Raw genomic sequence first — 18,736 nt, forward strand, 5'->3', positions numbered from 1 at the left:
GTTAAATACGGTGACCTACGGGACTGCATGTGCACCTTACTTAGCAACAAAATGTTTACAACATCTGGCACAGAGAGCGCCGACAAGCCAGCAGCTAGGCGCGATCGCCATTCAGCAAAATTTCTATGTCGACGACTGCTTATCGGGAGCCGACACACTGGAGGAGGCGATACGGCAACGAGATCAGATTTGTACAATTCTAGGGTCGGCGAAACTAAGGTTGAGGAAGTGGTGCGCAAATCACCCGGACTTACTTAAGGATATTCCAAAAGACGACCAGGCGTTGGACCTCGACTTCAGCAAGTTCTCGGATGCAACAATAAAAACACTAGGGATAGTGTGGAATCCTAAGGAGGATAAACTCCAAGGACGCGCGACGCCATACGAACAAGGGACGGTCACAAAACGAGTTGTGTGCTCTGAGTTAGCCAAAATATTTGATCCATTAGGTTTACTATGCCCCATAACGACAGCAGCAAAAATATTTATGCAGCAGCTATGGCAAAAATCGTTAGGCTGGGACACTGAATTGGACAAGGAAGATACAACGCACTGACAAGCATTTCGAAGGGATAGTCAGGTATTAGCGACCATTGAGCTCGCCAGGCACCCGCTTCCAGAGGCAGACCCAGCAGCCATTCAACTGCATATATTTTCTGATGCGTCAGAAGTCGCTTATGGCACGGCTGCTTATCTTCGTACAAGTACATCGTCCGGTCCAATAGTAAGTAAGCTGCTATGCGGAAAATCACGAGTGGCACCTCTAGCAAAACAAACATTACCTAGACTAGAATTATGTGCAGCGGTGCTAGGAGCTGAGCTAGCAGAAAGAATCAAAAGGGATCTACGGATAAGGATAGATGAAGTTCAATATTGGACGGACTCTACAATAGTGTTGGCATGGATAAACGCAACGGCGTCATCATTTCATACGTTCGTGGCAAACCGAATTGCTCGGATTCATGAGCTATCAAGTCCGGAGCAATGGGGGCACGTAGCATCAGAAGACAACCCAGCAGACCTTGCGTCAAGAGGATGTTCAGCAACACAGCTTAAACAAAAGGAGTTGTGGTTTAATGGTCCACCATTTCTGGCAACAAAAAAAGAAGTCTGGAAGCAACAGACTAAGCATATGCTACACACGAAGGACCCAGAAAAACGGACCGCAACCAATCACGTCCTGAGTCTAATCAAAATCGAGGATTGGACCACGGAAGTCAATCATCACGGATCGTTTGATACACTGGTAGGAATAGCAGCTTGGATGTTACGTTTTGGAAACAATTGTTGATCAGACACTCAGAAAGAATCAGGACCAATAACGCCTGATCAACGTACAAAGGCGTTACAACGAATAGTGCGACCGGTCGTTAGACCCGTTTCTGGACAATACCAAGGTGCTGCGAGTGGGAGGACGACTCCAAAATTCAAGTCTAGCATTCGATGAAAAACATCCTATGTTGCTGCCAGCAGGTCATGAAGTAACACGGCTCATATTTGAGAACAAGCATCGGCAGCTTAAGCAATGTGGCCCTCAGGCACTGTTAGCTAACACTCGACAGCACTTCTGGACTATCAAGGGAAAACAACTTGCATTAACAACAGTACGACGCTGTATCACCTGCTGCCGAGCTCGGCCAAGGTTATTAAACCAGATCATGAGTCCGCTACCAACAGATCGGGTACGAATTACAAGACCATTTAATATCAGTGGGGTGGATTACTGTGGACCGTTCATGGTGCATTACAAAATCCGAGGAAAGAAACCCCACAAGGTCTACTTAGCCATTTTTTGTTGTTCCGCCACCAAAGCAGTACACTTAGAAGTGGTCTCGGATCTAACCACCCAAGCGTTTTTGGCAGCACTTAAAAGATTCAATGGAAGGAGAGGAGTCGCAAGAAGCATCTATTGTGACAACGCCACAAATTTCATCGGTGCAAAAAATGAGTTACAAGAGTTAAAAACTACGATATATTCGGATAAGGCTCGGGAAATAATTACGAAAGCATGCTCGCAACTAGGAACAGAGTTCCATTTTATCCCACCACGGGCACCTCACTTTGGAGGATTATGGGAGGCGGCAGTGAAATCAGCAAAACATTTGTTGATCCGTACGGTGTCAACAGCAGATTTGACATACGAAGAATTAGAAACAGTCGTTATCGACATAGAGGCAATACTAAACTCACGGCCTCTCACTCCTATTTCTTCCAGCCCACGCGATCTGGCTGCATTGACTCCAGGACACTTCCTAATCGGAGGACCAATAACCGCATCTCCCGACATTCACAACAAGGAAGTACGATCGGGGCTAGTGACACGATGGAAGCACGTGGACAAGGTCAGACAGGAGTTTTGGAAAAGATGGAGCCACGAGTACCTGCAAGAGTTACAGAACCGGTCAAAATGGACAAGAAAACAAAAGTCGGTGGCCATTGGAGACCTTGTGGTAATAAAGGAGGACAACATCCCACCGTTGCAGTGGCCACTAGGGAGAGTAGTGGCAGTACACTCAGGAAGGGACGGTGCGATCCGAGTCGTCAACATCCAGACTTCAGCAGGAGAATGCACGAGAGCAATTCACCGGTTGGCGATCTTGCCAATAGACACCCAAAAGGCATCCAAAGAAGTCACGGAAAGTGTGAGACGATCCCCAAGATTATGTTTAAAATCATAGTTTGGCTGGTCGTGGCCAAAGCCGCCCAAGCCGTCCCAATCACGGCAGAACCTCCCGTAAGGGTGGGCCCATTACCCAACAACACAGGAACATATGTAGAATTAACAAATAGAATAGCACTGATGTCCGCAGAATGGACCATAATATCATATTTTGATCTACGGTTGTTAGCGCAGGAGATCACTGCATTTAAGAAGAACATAGAAGAATTATCAACATGGTGCCTTCGAGGCGGGGCTTGTCCAACAATAATACAGATGCTCGAACAAGAAGCCAGCGATCTATATGATGGTCAACAACTATTCAATCATCGTCGACAACGGAGAGGAGCCCTGAATCTGGTAGGAAATCTCGCCAACGGACTATTTGGAGTGTTAGACTCTCAGTATGCGCAGAATATGGAAGAAGTCATCCGCAAAATTCAGGCTAAGGAATTGTATAACACGCATCTACTCAAGAATCAGACGTCGATCCTAGATAGTACAATAAACGTGATGAGAACCAGTAATGATGAAATGGAACGCAGGTTGAGATACATACAGATATATCACATAATAGCAGGGCATATTAAGAGGACACAAACAGCAGTCATCAACATCATAACCGGATTAAAAAGGGGAATAGTCAGCCCAGCATTAATCTCCGTAAGTCAGTTACGAAATGAGCTCATAAACATTCAGGCCCATCTCCCCAAAGGGAGGCGTCTACCTGTTACGCATGAGACTATGCATGACATCTATCAAGTAATGGTTTCAGAGGTCCAGGAATTGGACGATACACTCATATTCCACACTAAAATACCATTAGTGGATGAAGAGGAGTACGACGTTTATCAGTTAACACCAATTCCAGTAGCCATCCAGGATCACATAATCGCAACGGAAACAGAAAGCAAGTATTTGGCGATTAGTGATCATCGAGACCGACATTTCGCAATAACTGCGGAGGAGCTGAGCCAATGCACTAAGATTGCAAAGGGACCAATGCTGTGCAACATAAAACAAACCACGTTGGGTCCAGCGCACGAGCAGTTTCAATGCGCCCTGGCAGCCATTCAAGCTGAACAAAAATCCAGCTGCAAACCAAGAAGGATCAACACAACGAGCATATGGTATCCCCTCGCTGCTCCAAATTCGTGGATTTTCGCTACGACACAGGAAATAACATTAACCTATGTTTGTGGGGAAGATCGAGGAAAAATACAAGTGCATGATAATGGGATCGTGGAAATGAATGCGGACTGCATTGCAAGAAGTCAAACAGTAACATTACAGGGACATCCAGCACTAAGGTCGACAATAGAGAGAAGACCTGCAACAATCGTTACACATTCATTCAAGAGGCCAATACAGGAGAATCCGCAAGCCCCGACCACAAAAAGCAGCACAACAAGCAACCTAAATCACCTTCAGGGAGAAGTGCACCAACTTCAAGAGCAACTAGAAAGAGGAGAGTCAAAGGCAACACCGAACACGCAGGTGAACTACGTCAGACCAATATCCATTGCGGCAGGTCTAGTAATATTACTGCTAATAACAGCAATTGTGGTACTCATCAGAAAAGGTAAAAACACAAGAATGATTCACCAAGAGAACGCCGCAGAACAGAACTTCAACGCTCCAATACCTATGAGTCGGGTAAAAACGCTGACGACCACGGAATAATAATGAAAAAACATTTATATTCAAGAGTATATTTAAGTCAATCAAAAAAAAAAAATGAGGGCGTAGCTTATCACTCATGACCCGAGTCACTATTGGAGTCATAACACATCTATAAGGGATCGGCGTCCGGCACTGGAGGACCACGCAAGGTAACGGCAAGTACAGCCAACCGAACAACAGCAAACCGATTGTTAGGAAGAAGGATGAAGGAGCCGTCGTGGACCGTCACAGATCGATGGGGAGGGTAACGCAGACCATCTATAATAGGACCACACGAAGTCCGGATCAAGACTGTACGGCGTTTACGACGTACATAAAATCCTGGGATACTATCCAGTAAGGACCAACAGGTGGGAACACACGTATAACGCATCGAACCATCAATGTCCAGAACGACTTCGCAATGATCCTCAAGCACCATTGCGACAAACTAAGACCCGTTGCACAAAACACCGCAGTTTTATAGACGGTTAATGAAACCTCAGCAAAAAAAAAAGAGAACAGAGTTAATAGTAAAGTAAGCAATTTTATTAAACACTAACAAAGGCAGAACCAATATCGCATTCAACACCGGAGTCTGATTCATCATCCAAGGAGGGCACGTCAGCATGCAAAGCAGGACTATCGCTACGGTGCAAGGCCAGGACAGCACGTCGAAAAACCAGGACGGATCCATCATCCAACAGGATAAAGGATTCAGGAGAAAGATGGACAGCACGGGCAGCTGGATACCGGAGGTTACGCCAAACAAAGCCAATCGGACTACGTATCCACAGTTGGTTTCCCCGACGAAAGATGGTAGGACCACTTGGATAAAGAAGGTGAAGCCCCTGTGGGAGACGAGTAGACTCCTCCTCGCATGCAAACTGAAACACGAGATCCGTATAAGGTACGAGCAACATGGCGACAACTGACAAAGAACGCCTGCCTCCGACTTTTATTGACGAACCCGTTAATGGGGGGGAGAATGTTCGTAACCACGGTTACTCGGATCGATCAAACCAATGTTCGTAACCAAAGGCACTCGGTTCGATCTAGCCAAGTTGCGTTGCAGGCGTCAACAACACACCAGCGAACAAGAACACACGATCAACGCAACTTATACGGAGCAGCAACCAGGCGTACAGTAGCAGCACAATATTGTGACGACGCCACAGGTATGACACAATCGACCAAGACTCAGCAGAACAACCCAACAAGTAGCGTTGCTGCTGACACTGCAGCCTAGATGACCAACCCACAGAACCAATACCAAACTAGGTCAACGCAAGCACCAACGCTGATGTCGTACGGAGCAGAGAATTTAGACACCCGTTTCCGGGTTAGAATAGTATTTAAGCCCTTATCTACAACCCAATAAAGTCAGTTACAAATCTAAACACTCACAAGTCTTATTACTTCTCTCACGTAAAGACTCTTGTCAACTCACCCTAACACAGCTCATCGATCGCCTGTGGTCCGGCACCATACTACTCTAGCTATCTGTGTCGCGACGCGAATCGTCCTGTGTGCTCTCTAGTGTCCCCGTGCTAGCGACAGGTGTGTCAGTATCCTCCTTGTCCCGCGGAGTGACCTCAACACACTGTTGAAGCCCGGTTACACGAGTATCCGGTACCCCTCCTCACACAGTCCATATCGCCCGTGGTCCGGCACCGTGATACCCACAATCACCCGTGTCGCGACGCGATCCGACTGCAATAAAACAGCGTCCCCGTGCTAGCGACGAGCGTCTATACCCCTTCTCGTCCCGCGGAGTGACCCGACCTTGCCCATCGACCTTAGGCAAGAACAGTAGGAGAACTAATTCTTTTCCTGTTGCTACGTTCGTGAAAGTGACAAATGTATTTTGACTGAGATTTAGAGTGTGAATTTTGATGTTGTTTACTGTCGTGTATCTAAAGGTGGTTGGGAGTTTCCCGAATTTTTTTATGCTACCCTAACGTTGTTATTGTGGTTGTTGTTGTTTCCCCCACGGCTGTTTCCGCCGCTGGTGTTTCCACCACGGTTGTTGGTTCTGTAATAATTGTTATTTTGGTTATTGTTATTTCTGTTATAACCATTGTTTTGATTATGTCCGTTATTCTGATAATATCTGGTATTGTTATAATTACCTCGATTATTACCTCTACCGCGATAATTGTTTTTATAGTTATTACCGCGATAATTATTTCCATGTTGGGTGTACAATATGGAATTGGCATTGTCTGTCATCTCAGTACTATTTTGTATTTACTTGGCGACAGCTTCGTTCATGTTTGCAAAATTGCCTGCTTCCAATATTGTTTTGAGTCGGCCATGCTCACAATTTTTGACCATTGTGGTGATGGCTTCCTTAGTGCTGAATTTGTCAGCGTGTTCGGCCGATAGGCCTTCATCAATGTACGAAGATTCTAGGAGCTTTCGTAGGTTGTCGATTTCTGTGGTGAATTTGTCTGCAGTTTTACCTTTTTGGCTTATTTTTGACATTTTGGCTTTAACTACGTCGGATGTTTCTCCGACTATAGTATCTTGCAGTTTTTTGATTATAGCTTCTATTGTGGTTTCGTTTTGGACTCTGTGTAATGTCGATCCAATTATTTTGGATTTGATGACTTCTACAGCCAAAACCTCGAATGTACCTTTTGTAAGATTAACCAACTTCAAAGCTGTTACGAATCTCTGAAGGTGTATTCTTTGCCCGTTAAACTCCGGGATGGCATTCAATATTTCTTTAATATATGCCCTTTGGGCTGCTGGGTCTGCCATTATGTTTTCTTTCGTGTCTGGCACGCTTACATCTGATTCTGTATCTTCTTCTTCTTCTGCTTCCGTTACTGTTATAACTGCAGGAATTGTTAGATCATGTAGATCTTTTTCTTTTATTTCGATTCCTTCGCTCGAATCGGAATCTTCGTTTTCTGTTAGGTCTATGTCTTGATCTATTGTCAAAGGTGTATTTAAGATTGTCGGTATCAAATATTAATAGTGTCTTTATGTATTGGCCTATTTTGGCTTATACATTTGTAAGACTTGTCAAATGTGTCCTTCAATTCTCGTATGTGGAGTGTTAATTGCTCCCATTCCATACTAAGGACTTTTTTTTTGTATTAGTTGTGCGTAATTTTTAGCACATTTATATGTCTTAGTACTGGGTGTATGTCTACTTCCGAAAATACTTTACAGTTTCTTACCGTAGACAGTACTATTGCTTTTTGAGTACCGCTGCAATGAATGAGCGGGGAAAAATCTAAGTCGTACCTATTCATATACTCGTCCTCAAAATCTGAAATTAATAGAGGCTCTGCTCTGTTTCTAAGTATGTCTAACACCCTATTCTCAAAGTTGTGTTCCCTATCAAGAGTAATTCTAATACACTCTGTAGTGTTCATATTTTATTTTTGTTATTATTTTTTTTTATTTATTTATTTGATTTCATTGTACTTTTAGATAAGGTTGTTTGATAAAATAATATCTGTATTCAATATATCAATATATGGACATACATACTTTTATTAAATGTTTTGCTCTTTTGTTTGTATTTTATTTTGAACATCTTTTTATAATTATTGTTGGCGCTTTATGTGTTTATATTTTGTCCAGATCATTAGCCTGGCTTTTATTTATGGCTCTCTTTGATATACATTTATTATGAAACATATAAGCCTTGTATAAAATAAATGCGCTCATAATAAAGACAATGATTGATAATAAGATGTTCGTTAATTCTGTATTAATATTTTTGGACTCTATTTTATTTATAACGTTTGCTGTGGAGTCCACTTCTTTTACGTCTTCTAAACCCATTTTGGGTGTTTTTCTATGAGCTGCTATAGCTATAGGTGTATAGTTTAATTTATAATTTATTTGCCATTTAGTTTGGCTCATGTATTTAAAAATTTGCCTTATTGGGCCGTGCAATTTTTTTGTATAATTTGATAAAAATAGATTTTAACAATGTGAAAGCCTGCCTAGTATTTGTATGGTTTTCAGGCCCCACGCTAATTGGGCAACTTTAATGTCGCTCAATTTTACATTAGTTTTTATATAATATTAAAAAAAATATGCATCGCAGTGCAATCAAAAAAATTATGCAACGCAGTGCATGGTAAAAAAAAAATATGCGCTCTATGAAGCGCTGTCGGTTCACTTATCCTTAGTCTTGCTTGATTGGCAAAACGTGGCCGGTGCTGGCGGCACAGGGTGGACTTCCTCGACGGTCTTCTTTGTTGGGGCACCGGTGCTGGCTGCACAGGTGTACTCGCAATGAGGCGAGCACAGTGGTCCCTCGCAGTCGTTTGGGCACTTCTTTGTAAATTTTGGTATTTCTTTTTTCTGTGGTGGAGGCAATTTTTCATTATCATCATTTTATCATTATCATTTTTCATTTTTGCAAGACTTTTAATTGCATGGTAGGTGTGTGTGTGTGGCTGTGGCTTTTCTTTCACTTATCAAAGTTTTTATTTGTTCGAGTTCGGCAAGTAATTTGACCGAATCGTTCCAATTTAATTTACTTCCGCTATTTAGTAGCTTCAGTAATTCAGCCCTTCTGGCTTTTAGTCTCTTTACCACACCACTGCGCTTTGCACACATCACACTCTACTCACTGCGATATTATTTTTTTTTGTCTGCTGCTAATGAAATTCATAAATTTCTGTCCTCCAGTTGGAAATGGAATCGTCTTTAATTTCCTTGTCCTTCAGTGTTTCTTTCCTAGGTCCTCCAGGACCATCGTCACGGTCGCCATGTAATATGTTTAAAAGAGTAGGATTTTCCATAAAAGCCCAAATAATATAAGTCCAATTCATTTGGTTTAGATATCCATATGGATGATTTTTATTTGTATTGTATTCGGGGCAGAGCAGCCGTTGTTGCCGCTCTGAGCTCAGAAGAGTTTCTTATGGAACTTAATTTACTTAGGAGCTAAGGAGGTCTAAGTCTCGTAGCGGCGCTGCTAACAGCGGCAGCGGAGAGACGGCCTATATATTCTTAACTTATTCTGGAGCGCGGGGGTATATGCTCGTACTTGATTTTGGCTGAGCGGCCGGCGTGCATCAGAATGCTGACACTTGCACTTTCTGTGTACGCCGCCGATCGACTCATGTTTCGGCCGCTTAGGTTTATGACCGCTTAGGTTTATGACCGGGTCTTTGTTTATGTAAACACTGCAACAAAGAGTTACAGTGTGTTTGATTCAAGTACTCTTGGTACAGTAAATATTCAATATAAGTGCATACTACAGTGGCATTCCTCCAGCACTCGTTGTTTCTGCTCCCGAGGCACGCAAAGCTTCCATGGGTTGCTGTTTCCCACGTCTGAGGTGTGTCCGTTGTGTCGATACAGCTGTCCGTGATCCAGAGTGTAATCCGGAAACTTTTCGGGGCGCCTCTGGACTTATTGCATCCTCCGGATCCATTTGCACTGAGTTCCGTGTTCCGCGAGCAGCTGAAGCATCCCTAGGGGTTGTCGGGAGAGGACGTCGGCGACAACGTTGTATTTGCCCTTCCGATAGAGGACGGTAAACTGGTATTGTTGCAGCTCCAGAGCCCACCGGGCTATGCGGCCCGTGGGGTTGTCAATCGAGTTCAACCACTTGAGAGCGAGGTGATCCGTAATCACGTCAAACTGGTAGCCCTCCAAGTAGCAGCGTAGCTTCCGCGTGGCCCAAACTATGGCGAGGCACTCCTTTTCGGTAGTGGAGTAGTTTTCCTCGGCTCGCTCGAGGTGTCGACTTACGTAGGCGATGACCTTTTCCTCTCCATCGATGCTCTGAGTGAGGACTGCTCCAAGTCCTGCATCACTTGCATCCGTCTGAAGCTGGAACTTGTATTCAAAATTTGGGCAGGCCAGTACCGGTGCGGCCGTTAGTCTGGCTTTGAGTGTCTCAAATGCCTGCTGTTGGGGCTCCTCCCAGCTCCACTTGACCCCCTTCCTGAGGAGTCGGGACATGGGCTGAACGATGGAGGCGAAATCCTGGACGAAGCGTCGATACCAAGATGCGATGCCCAAATAGCGAGGAGTTCCTTGACGTTGGTTGGCGGGCGTAGTCCCTGGATAGCAGCTATCTTATCTGGGTCCGTCCTGATGCCTTCTTCGCTGATCAAGTGGCCTAAGTATACCAGCTTTTTCTGGAAAAACTTGCACTTGCCTTGATTCAGCCGAAACTTTGCTTCCCGCAGTCGTCGAAAGACTTCCCTGAGATTCCTGGCATGTTCCTCCCACGTCGCCCCGATGACGATGATGTCATCCAAGTAGGCGAAGGCGTGGGGTTCCATATCCGGCCCGATGACGCTGTCAAGGGCTCGCTGGAACGTTGCTGGGGCAGAATGCAGTCCAAAGGGCATGACTTTCCAGTGGAAGAGTCCACGCCCAGGGACGATGAAAGCCGTGCCTTCGCGGCTTCCTTCCGTCATAGGGATCTGCCAGTATCCATTCTTAAGATCCAGCGTTGAGATGAACCGGGCGTTCCGTAGCCGCTCCAATATGTGGTTGATTCGTGGGAGTGGGTACGCATCGGGTATGGAATGTGCGTTGAGTTGTCGATAGTCGACGCACATCCGCATATCCCCTGTCTTCTTCCGCACGAGCACCAGCGGGGCACTGTGCGGGCTACGGGAGGACTCGATTCGGTCGTCTCGTAAGAGCTCGTCCAACTGCTGATTGATTATGCTCTGCATGGCGGGGTTCTTTGGATAATACTGCTGCTTTAGTGGCTTATTATCCCGGAGAGTGATGGTATGCTCGGCGATCTCCGTTGGCCCGCTTAGCTCGTCGAAAAGCTGTAGCTCCCCCTGCAGAAAGTGGGCGGTTTTCTCGGCGTGAGGTTCTTCGGTCACCTGTAGCCTGGTTGGGTCCTCCGCTACAGTGGCCAGGTGTCCGTGGGGAAAGTGGCTCCGGAACGGGTTGTGCTTCCGTGCGCTGGCTGCGTCCGACTGGGCTGGCAGCTGATATACACCGATTTTCCGTTGTGGTTCCCGAGGCCCAGGTGAGGTGGCTGGTTTGCGCGTGTGAGTTTCCACCGTTGTGGTGGCCAACATGGCGCTCGTGGAGGGGCGTCGAAACGGGTTCTTCTCCTTTGCCGTGGCGGCGTCCGCCTGCGGCTGTAGGCCGTACCTGTTCTCCGTGGTGATGCAGGTTCCCGCGGTGTCGCCTGACGGGTTCCTTGACAACGGGGGTCCCGAGGGGTCAGGACTTGTCTTCCGCACTGGCGCGTTTGGCTTTATGTGAGTCCTCGGAGCAGGCTTTGGAACTGTTTTGGTCCCCCCCTCGGTGCCTTGCGATGATTGCGGCGTACCGGGTGTGCTTGGGGATTGCGCGGTTGCGGCCGTAGGAGTCGCCCGCGTATCTGGGGTTGGTTCTACCTTCCGGGTGGCAGGTGGGGCTAGTTGCAAGCAGACTTGCCCGCTGATTAGAGTTGCGCTGATGGCGCAGAGAAAGTCGATGCCCAAAATCACTTCATCCAGGATCGTTGGCAGGACTAGTAGCGTCAGCCCGATCGGTCGGTCGTTTAAGCCGACTTGCGCCTGGAGGGCCTTGGTCACCTCTTTCTGGGATCCATCCGCCAGAGAGATGCGGGAGCGGACTTCTCTGCTGTTTCTTCCTGAGTCTAGGCGCTTGGCGATCGCTTCGCTGACAAAGCTTCGCGAGGCTCCTGTGTCAATTGTTGCCGAGAAAGGTTGTCCCTCGATGGTAACATTTGCAACAATCCGCCCCCCCGCCAGGCGGAGTGGGGAATCTAGTGATGGGGGAGCACCGAGTGGGTCACCGCGGGCTCCCGACGTGGGCAGTCGATGGTACGGATGCTTCGTTTCCCACAGTCCCAGCAGTACATCAGCGGTGGGTTTCGGCATTCTCGTATGAAGTGTCCAATTTCTCCGCAGCGGTGACAAGCTCGGCCGATGTCAACCGGTGGTTCCGCTTCCTGGGCGATCATCCCGTTGGATATCGCCGGCCTCCTGGGTCCAGAGGGCGTTGGAGCGGGAAAGTTCTGGGGTCGAGGTGTGGGTCTTTCGCTGCTCTCCCTGCCGGAATTCCAGCTTGCGGATGGAATTATTGCTGCATGTCGAACGGGGTCTCGATCCCTTGCGATTTCGAACGCAATTGCCAGTTGGGTAAGCCCCTCTAGTGAGGGGAACTCATGTCGCCGTATGAAAAGCTGGTACTCAGGCATCAAATTCTCGTAGATCCGCTCGAGCTCCTGGTCTAGTGAGTACTTGGCGCGTTGCATCATCAGGCGTAATTCCACTACGTATATTTTGAAGAGCTCGCCCACTTGTTGTTGCCTGGTCCGGATGGCATCTTCTAGGCTCTGGTAGTACCGTGGAGGCAAGAAAAACTCCAGAAACTCTCTCCGGAAAGTTTCCCATGGCTCGGTGTGCATTTTGTATGCCCGGTACCAGCCTTCGGCGCGGCCTGAGAGAAGTCCAATGACGGCCCTCGGTATGTCACTCGTTCTCACATTGTAGGCAGTGGCACCTTCCTCGATGCGTTCTATAAAATTAACGGGGTCTGACTGTCCGTCAAAAAGTACGTCCCATCCTCGCAGTTTCTCGGCGAACACGGCCGCGGATATAGGGCTGTGCGGAAGATGGGGGGCTGGGTTGGCGGCCGGTATCTCCGTCCAGGGCTTTTCCGTAGGTTCCCTAAGCAGGGCACGGGAAGCGTGTGATCCTCAATTCCGGGCATCGGTGAGGTGGCCCGACTGGTGGACGTCCTCGGGGTGGGTGCTTCCAGGTATATTGCCTCCAGTGCGGCAAAGCGCTCTCGTAGAGCCGGGCTGTGGTCTCCTCCTCCGATGAAGGATCCCAATCGTGGTCGTAGTTCGTCTACTTGGCCGTTCGGGTCAAGTCCAAACTCTTTTAGCAGAGCCTGCAGCTCGTCCTTCCGGCGGTAGGCGATCCACCTGACCCCCATGTTTGCGGTCGTGGAACCATCCCCGGATGCGGTGAAAAACCTGTCCTCTTCCAGTCCGGCAGCTGCCGGATCTGGCTTTAATTCTGCGTCCTCTGACGTTTTCTTTCCCGAGACACTGGGCATACGCGCGGTGGCGCTGCCGATGGCCCTGCTGGGGATCACTCGGTGAGCGCTCCTAGTGGCGTGACTGGGCGCTGGGCGCTACCAGGGGCGCACGGCAGGTACTGCTGACGTGCAGCAGTGGCTGACCGATGTGGTTGCGGCTGGCCCTCCCGTTGCCCCGTGGACGGCGCTGCTGGCGGCGCGATGGACGTTGCTGAGGGCGCGGTGGCCGCTCGTTGCGCGCTCCTGGTGGCGCTCGTAGCGTGGCTAGTGACCACGTATCCGGCGCGTTTGGCGCTGCTGAGGGCGCTGCTGGTTGGCGCTCCTGATGGCGCTCGGTGAGCGCGGCTGGTGAGCGGCGGCGCTGATCGTTTGGCGCTGATGAACACGTGGGTGGGCGCTTCCGGTGGCGCGACTGAGGCGCGGCAGCGCTGATCGGTGTGGTGAGCGCTCGGTTGGCACTGCTGTTGCCCTGCTTGATGGCGCTCGGTGGTAGCCGCTCGTAGGGCTTTGCGTTGGGCGCGGATGCCGCTGAGGGCACTGCTGTTAACCGCGGTGGGCACTGATGACGCTCGATTGGCGCTCCTGGTGGCGCTCGGTGAGTGCTTGATTGGCGCCGCTGGTGAGCACGTGAGTGGGCGCTGCTGGTGGCGCGATGGGTGCTGTCGGCAGGCGCTAGTGAAGACGCAGTGGGGGGGCGCTGCTGATAGCGCGGCCGATGGAACGCTGACGCCGATGGTAGGCGTTCGTTGGGCGCGAGGCGCGGCTGGCTCGGTGGTTGCCGGTGATGGGCACTGATGCCGCTCGATGGGCGATCGTTGGGCGCTGTGGAGGGCGCGGTGGACGCTGTGGAGGGCGAGGTGGCCGCTCTGTGGGCACCTGATGGCCACGTGGGTGGCACTGCACGGCGCGGGACGCTGCTGCGTCTGCGCTTCTGATAACGCGGCTGGCGGCGCGGGTGACGCTGCTGAGGGCGCGGTGGCCGCGCTGTGCGTGCTCCTGGTGGGCACGTGGGTGGGTGCCGCTGGTGGTGCACTGACGCCGCTCGCTGGGCGCTCGTTGGGCGCTGCTGGGCCGCTCTGTGGGCGCTGCCCGGGGCGCGGTATGCGCTTTGACGGCTTCGTGGGAGGCCACGTGGCTATGTGGCGCTCCGGGAGTGGGTTGGCGTTGGCGGGCGCAGCGTTACGGGATCCCCTACTCTAACTATTCCTGCGGTCTCCTATCTTTCTCTAAATCTCGTCTACTGGACATGGGTCTTTAAGCCATGCGGTTGGTGGTAAAAACCCAACTCTCCTGAAGGATATCTAGTCGTCCTTATTCGTCCCTGCTCGGGCGCCAAACTGTAAGGACCTTTTTCATAGGCTGGGATAAAACTCAGTCCGGCCAGGGTCCTCTACAGTTAAATTTGTAGAAAAATATAGGAACGAAACTGGACGGGGAGTTGCCGCGGGGATTTGTGGGGAAAAGAGGCCAGAGTATCCGCGTTGCATCGAGTAAGCAGATCTAGCGCAACACGGCACCCGAAAGGTATAGTGGAGGGCGGGGCTGCTCCCTGCGAAAATACTAAAGAAACGAGCGGCGTGGCCGATCCCTGAGAAAATACCAACAAAACTGGACGGCGTGGCCGTTCCCCCTGGATGTGCGACTCACAAGCTACTGGGGTAGGGGGTAGGGATCCGAGGGGAGGATGGCCGGAGGCGACCCTTCCCTGTGCTCGTTTGCACTGAGTAATCGTCTCTGGCGCAACACGATTCCCGACGGCACAGATCACTGCACGTGGCTCGCGACTACCTAAACCGTATTTGGGGCGGGGTTCCCAGGAGAGGGTGGCCAGAGGCGATCCTTTCCTATGCTCCTTGTGAGCGATCGGGTTTGCACCGAGCAAGCTTCTCTAATGCAACACGATTCCCGACCGGCACAAATCACTGCACGTGGGTTCCCGAAAAATGCACAAATTCACGCGGACACATACTTCTTCATTCTCTTTTATCTTTATTATTCGCAAGTTTCACAAGTTATTTTCCTAGTCCCCTACTCGCACTCAGTCTAATCTCTATTGTCTGTGTCCCACTTACTCCTTGGATCCGGCGTGCCGACGCTCGTGCCGCTGTGCCACTCCGGGTTGAAGTCCGCTCCTAGGTCTGGTCGCCTTTTCTGCCATTCGGGAAATGAGACCGAGCTTCCGCCCTTGCGGCCGCATGTAAGCCCGGTTTGCCGGGTTTTTTCGTTTCCCAACACAGTTTCTTATCGATCCTCCGCCTATCGCTATCGGCACTATCAGCTGTTGGCCCTCGGTTGATCAACACTGGGGGGTTTTCCAGCCCTGGTGCGCTCGATATTTAAATCTGATGAACTTAGCTTCTAGTTTGAACTTAAATAAATTGCCTTCGTGGGGTAACGACTTATGGCTAACTTATGCTTATAACTTATAAATAAATGGCCGTCGTGCCGTAACATCCAATTGTATGCCTTCGTGGCGGAAGAATAAAAGTGGCGAAATGTGGAGGGTGTGTTTCACGGATCCTCACAAAGTCGAGTGTAAGCTCGATCGATCCTCTTCGGGCGACCGCTGTCATTCAAGTTCGTTTACATGTTCGTTTGTATGTTCGACAGCTCGGTCTGATTGAAAATCCATTTAATGTACCCGTCAGATTCAAAAGTTGTTTTTTTATGATATTTCCCATTTGTGTATTTCCCAAAATTAGTGGTTTACTTTTATATCCTTTTAATTATATTTATATTCGATTGAGATGATTCTCAGTTCCTATTGTATTAAGTCAGGCTTTAATCTTTATCGGCTTACATGTCCCTTTGAGACCCATGGACGATAGGGCTGCTATAGTCACAATGTGGCTTAGGGTCTTAGCAGCCATAGGTAGGGAGGGCCAATCAGGCCACGAACTTCTGAGGTCGTTCAGGGGGATTATCCGATGCAACAACTATCTTTTTCCCTAGCTCTTATAATTCACCTCTCTTGATGCTCTCGTGATCCTCAACCGAGCATCGCTTGTCTTTGCACGCAATTAAAATTTTTATCGTGATAATGAATATAGGCACCTTGGGGGGCGTGGCAAGAACACCACCCTAATTGCCGGCGAGCGAGAGTCGGAAGTTTTTTTTGTATTGCGTGTGGCACCCCTCTGAATCCAACATCTCGCCTGGAATTTGGCAGTCGTAGCTTTTACGACCGTCCAGATTGATAATCATAATTTTTATAAATGGTGCCCAACTCCAGGATTACGTTATGTAACGTAGCTCACAATCACAATTGCTCATCTTAGCCAGATTTCTTTCAAAGCATATTATACCTCGGAAAAATTAAGAAGAAATTGCTTGATTTAGCCACGATTGTAGTTTGATCTCAAACCACCTTCAAACCTCGTTCGAAGTTCGATCAGTAGAATAGGAAACGGAGAGACTAAAGTCAAACAAGTTTGGTCGTCTGGCCACGGTCTGATCTAAATTTGATCGAGGAAGACCATCTGTATTAGTACCAGTACCCATACCCTATATTTTTCATCGAGGCAATAGATTTTGTTTTTCCACATCAGACGCATAGGAATGGCAGGCATTGGAGTTTTTTTAAGCCATATTGCTTGACCACGGATGATGTGAGAAAAATGTCCCACCTAAAGAACAAATTAGTTTTTTCAAAAATCGCTTTGGTATTGCAGTATTATATTTTTTAGAAAATTTTTTCTGACCACGATCAAGGGGAAATTAAGATGTTCTTGAATGCAGTGTGCGAAGCTTGGGTGATAGGCAAAAGCGTCTAATCGCAATCGCCGAACTGGACTTAGATATCCGAGAAGGTATTCGGGATAGGAAGCAGCGCGAAAGAGAAGGGTTCGATGCATTCTCTGGCGCGATCGAAGAGTTGACGGACCATCTAGACATGCCTTTGACTGAATTGGTGTTGGTGGATATTTTAAAAAGAAATTTAAGGCCAGAAATAAGACATAAAATCCTGAACATTCCAATCCGATCGGTAGAAAAATTGAAAGAAATATGCCAACGTAGCGAAAGTTTCTTAGAAGACGTCAGAAAATGGCAGGGTATTAGATGGTGGTGCATTATTCAAGCAAGTATCCGAGTTGGTTGATAAAGTGATGGAAGCGGAAGAACTTTCCGATGGCGAAATAAACGCCGAAGTAAGTGCTGCGGCGCTCATATGCTTGAACGTCGCAAAGAAGTCTATGGATTCAAGCAATGTCGGATGAAGCGAAAGATATATTGGTTTGGATGTGGCGTTTCTAAAGTCTATCAGCATACTTGTCAGCACTGTCAAAAAAATGGGAAGCGAACACTTTCAGCGGTTGACAGCAGTCAAGTGTTCCGAAGGACAAGTAGACAAGCGGGGAGATGAGTCAGTAGAGCCCGTCCAGGCGATTCAACAATCAGCTAGGATAGCTATGTCGGATTTAAAGGAAGTATCTTGGCCAAGTTTGGGGAATCAGGAGTTAGTAGGGGTAAGTCGCAGAGTGCGTGGTCTTCGCCAGTTGTCCTAGTACAGAAGCCCGGAAAAGTACGCTTATGTTTGGACAGTCGCAAAATGAACACAGTTACCAAAAAGGATGCTGATCCATTGCCACAAATCGACGGAATTTTATCACGACTTTCGAGGGCTATGTACATTTCCAGTCGCGATCTAAAAAACGCATATTGGCGATCCCTTGGAGCCCAAATCTAGTGATAAAACGGATTTCACAATACAGGGAAAGCCGTTGTATCAGTACAGGGTGATGCCATTTATATTGATGGACGTTGATGCACTACGAGCAGTACAAACAAGTGGCCCAACGACACCAAGCACGTGCTTGTTACGCGCGGGGCCCTTTTATCAATTTGGGCAAAAAATACGAGTTCGCGAGGAAGATACAAAAAACAAATAGAGACGGGACACAAATGAAAATAAAAGAAGCATCTAAGAAAGAAGCAAATGAGTTAAAATATTAGTTTTTAATACCGGGATAGAAGTTGAAGTGCAAAGTAAATGATAAAGGTTATTATAATTATTACATAGAACGCGAATGGGCTCGTGCAGACAAAAATTAGATGTACATCGTGGCAAATTTAGGGGATAATAATTTCGTGTAAGTCTAACAGGAACATTGAAAGTTAGGCGGTTTACAAGTTCTACATAATCAATATCACCTCTTATAAGATTTTGCATAAAAATAGTACCAAGCATTGTTCTACGATTTGCAAGGGTAGGTAAATTAAGCAATAGTAATCTACTCTGATAGGAAGGTAGCCTTACGTTTTGATCCCAGTTCAAACTACGAAGGGCAAAAAGAAGAAATTTTTTTTGTACCGACTCAATACGGTCAATATGCACTTGATATTGTGGACTCCAAACCGAAGAACAATATTCCAAAATAGGACGGACAAGGGAGGTAAATA

The 18,736-nt window shown here is 48.0% G+C and overlaps 1 protein-coding gene across 1 annotated transcript; it reads right to left on the reverse strand.

The window, feature by feature from the left end:
- Positions 1-13,406: 13,406 nt before the first annotated feature.
- Positions 13,407-15,494, reverse strand: LOC119559038 (serine/arginine repetitive matrix protein 1-like). Its single transcript, XM_037872165.1, has 2 exons — positions 15,409-15,494; positions 13,407-14,421 (listed from the first exon to the last, which is right to left on the reverse strand). The coding sequence occupies exons 1-2, from the start codon at positions 15,492-15,494 to the stop codon at positions 13,407-13,409; spliced, it is 1,101 nt and encodes a 366-aa protein (XP_037728093.1).
- Between the last annotated feature and the right edge of the window lie 3,242 nt (positions 15,495-18,736).

The sequence above is a fragment of the Drosophila subpulchrella genome, unplaced genomic scaffold, assembly GCF_014743375.2.
Source record: "Drosophila subpulchrella strain 33 F10 #4 breed RU33 unplaced genomic scaffold, RU_Dsub_v1.1 Primary Assembly Seq16, whole genome shotgun sequence".
Lineage (NCBI taxonomy): Eukaryota > Metazoa > Arthropoda > Insecta > Diptera > Drosophilidae > Drosophila > Drosophila subpulchrella.

Excerpts from the sequence above, each read along its gene's own strand:
- LOC119559038 (XM_037872165.1), bottom strand. The coding sequence starts at position 15,494 with ATGGCAGAAAAGGCGACCAGACCTAGGAGCGGACTTCAACCCGGAGTG. Across the intron at positions 14,422-15,408 it reads CGGCACGCCGGATCCAAGGA|CGCCCACAGAGCGGCCCAGC; the intron begins GTAAGTGGGACA and ends CGCCCCGGGCAG.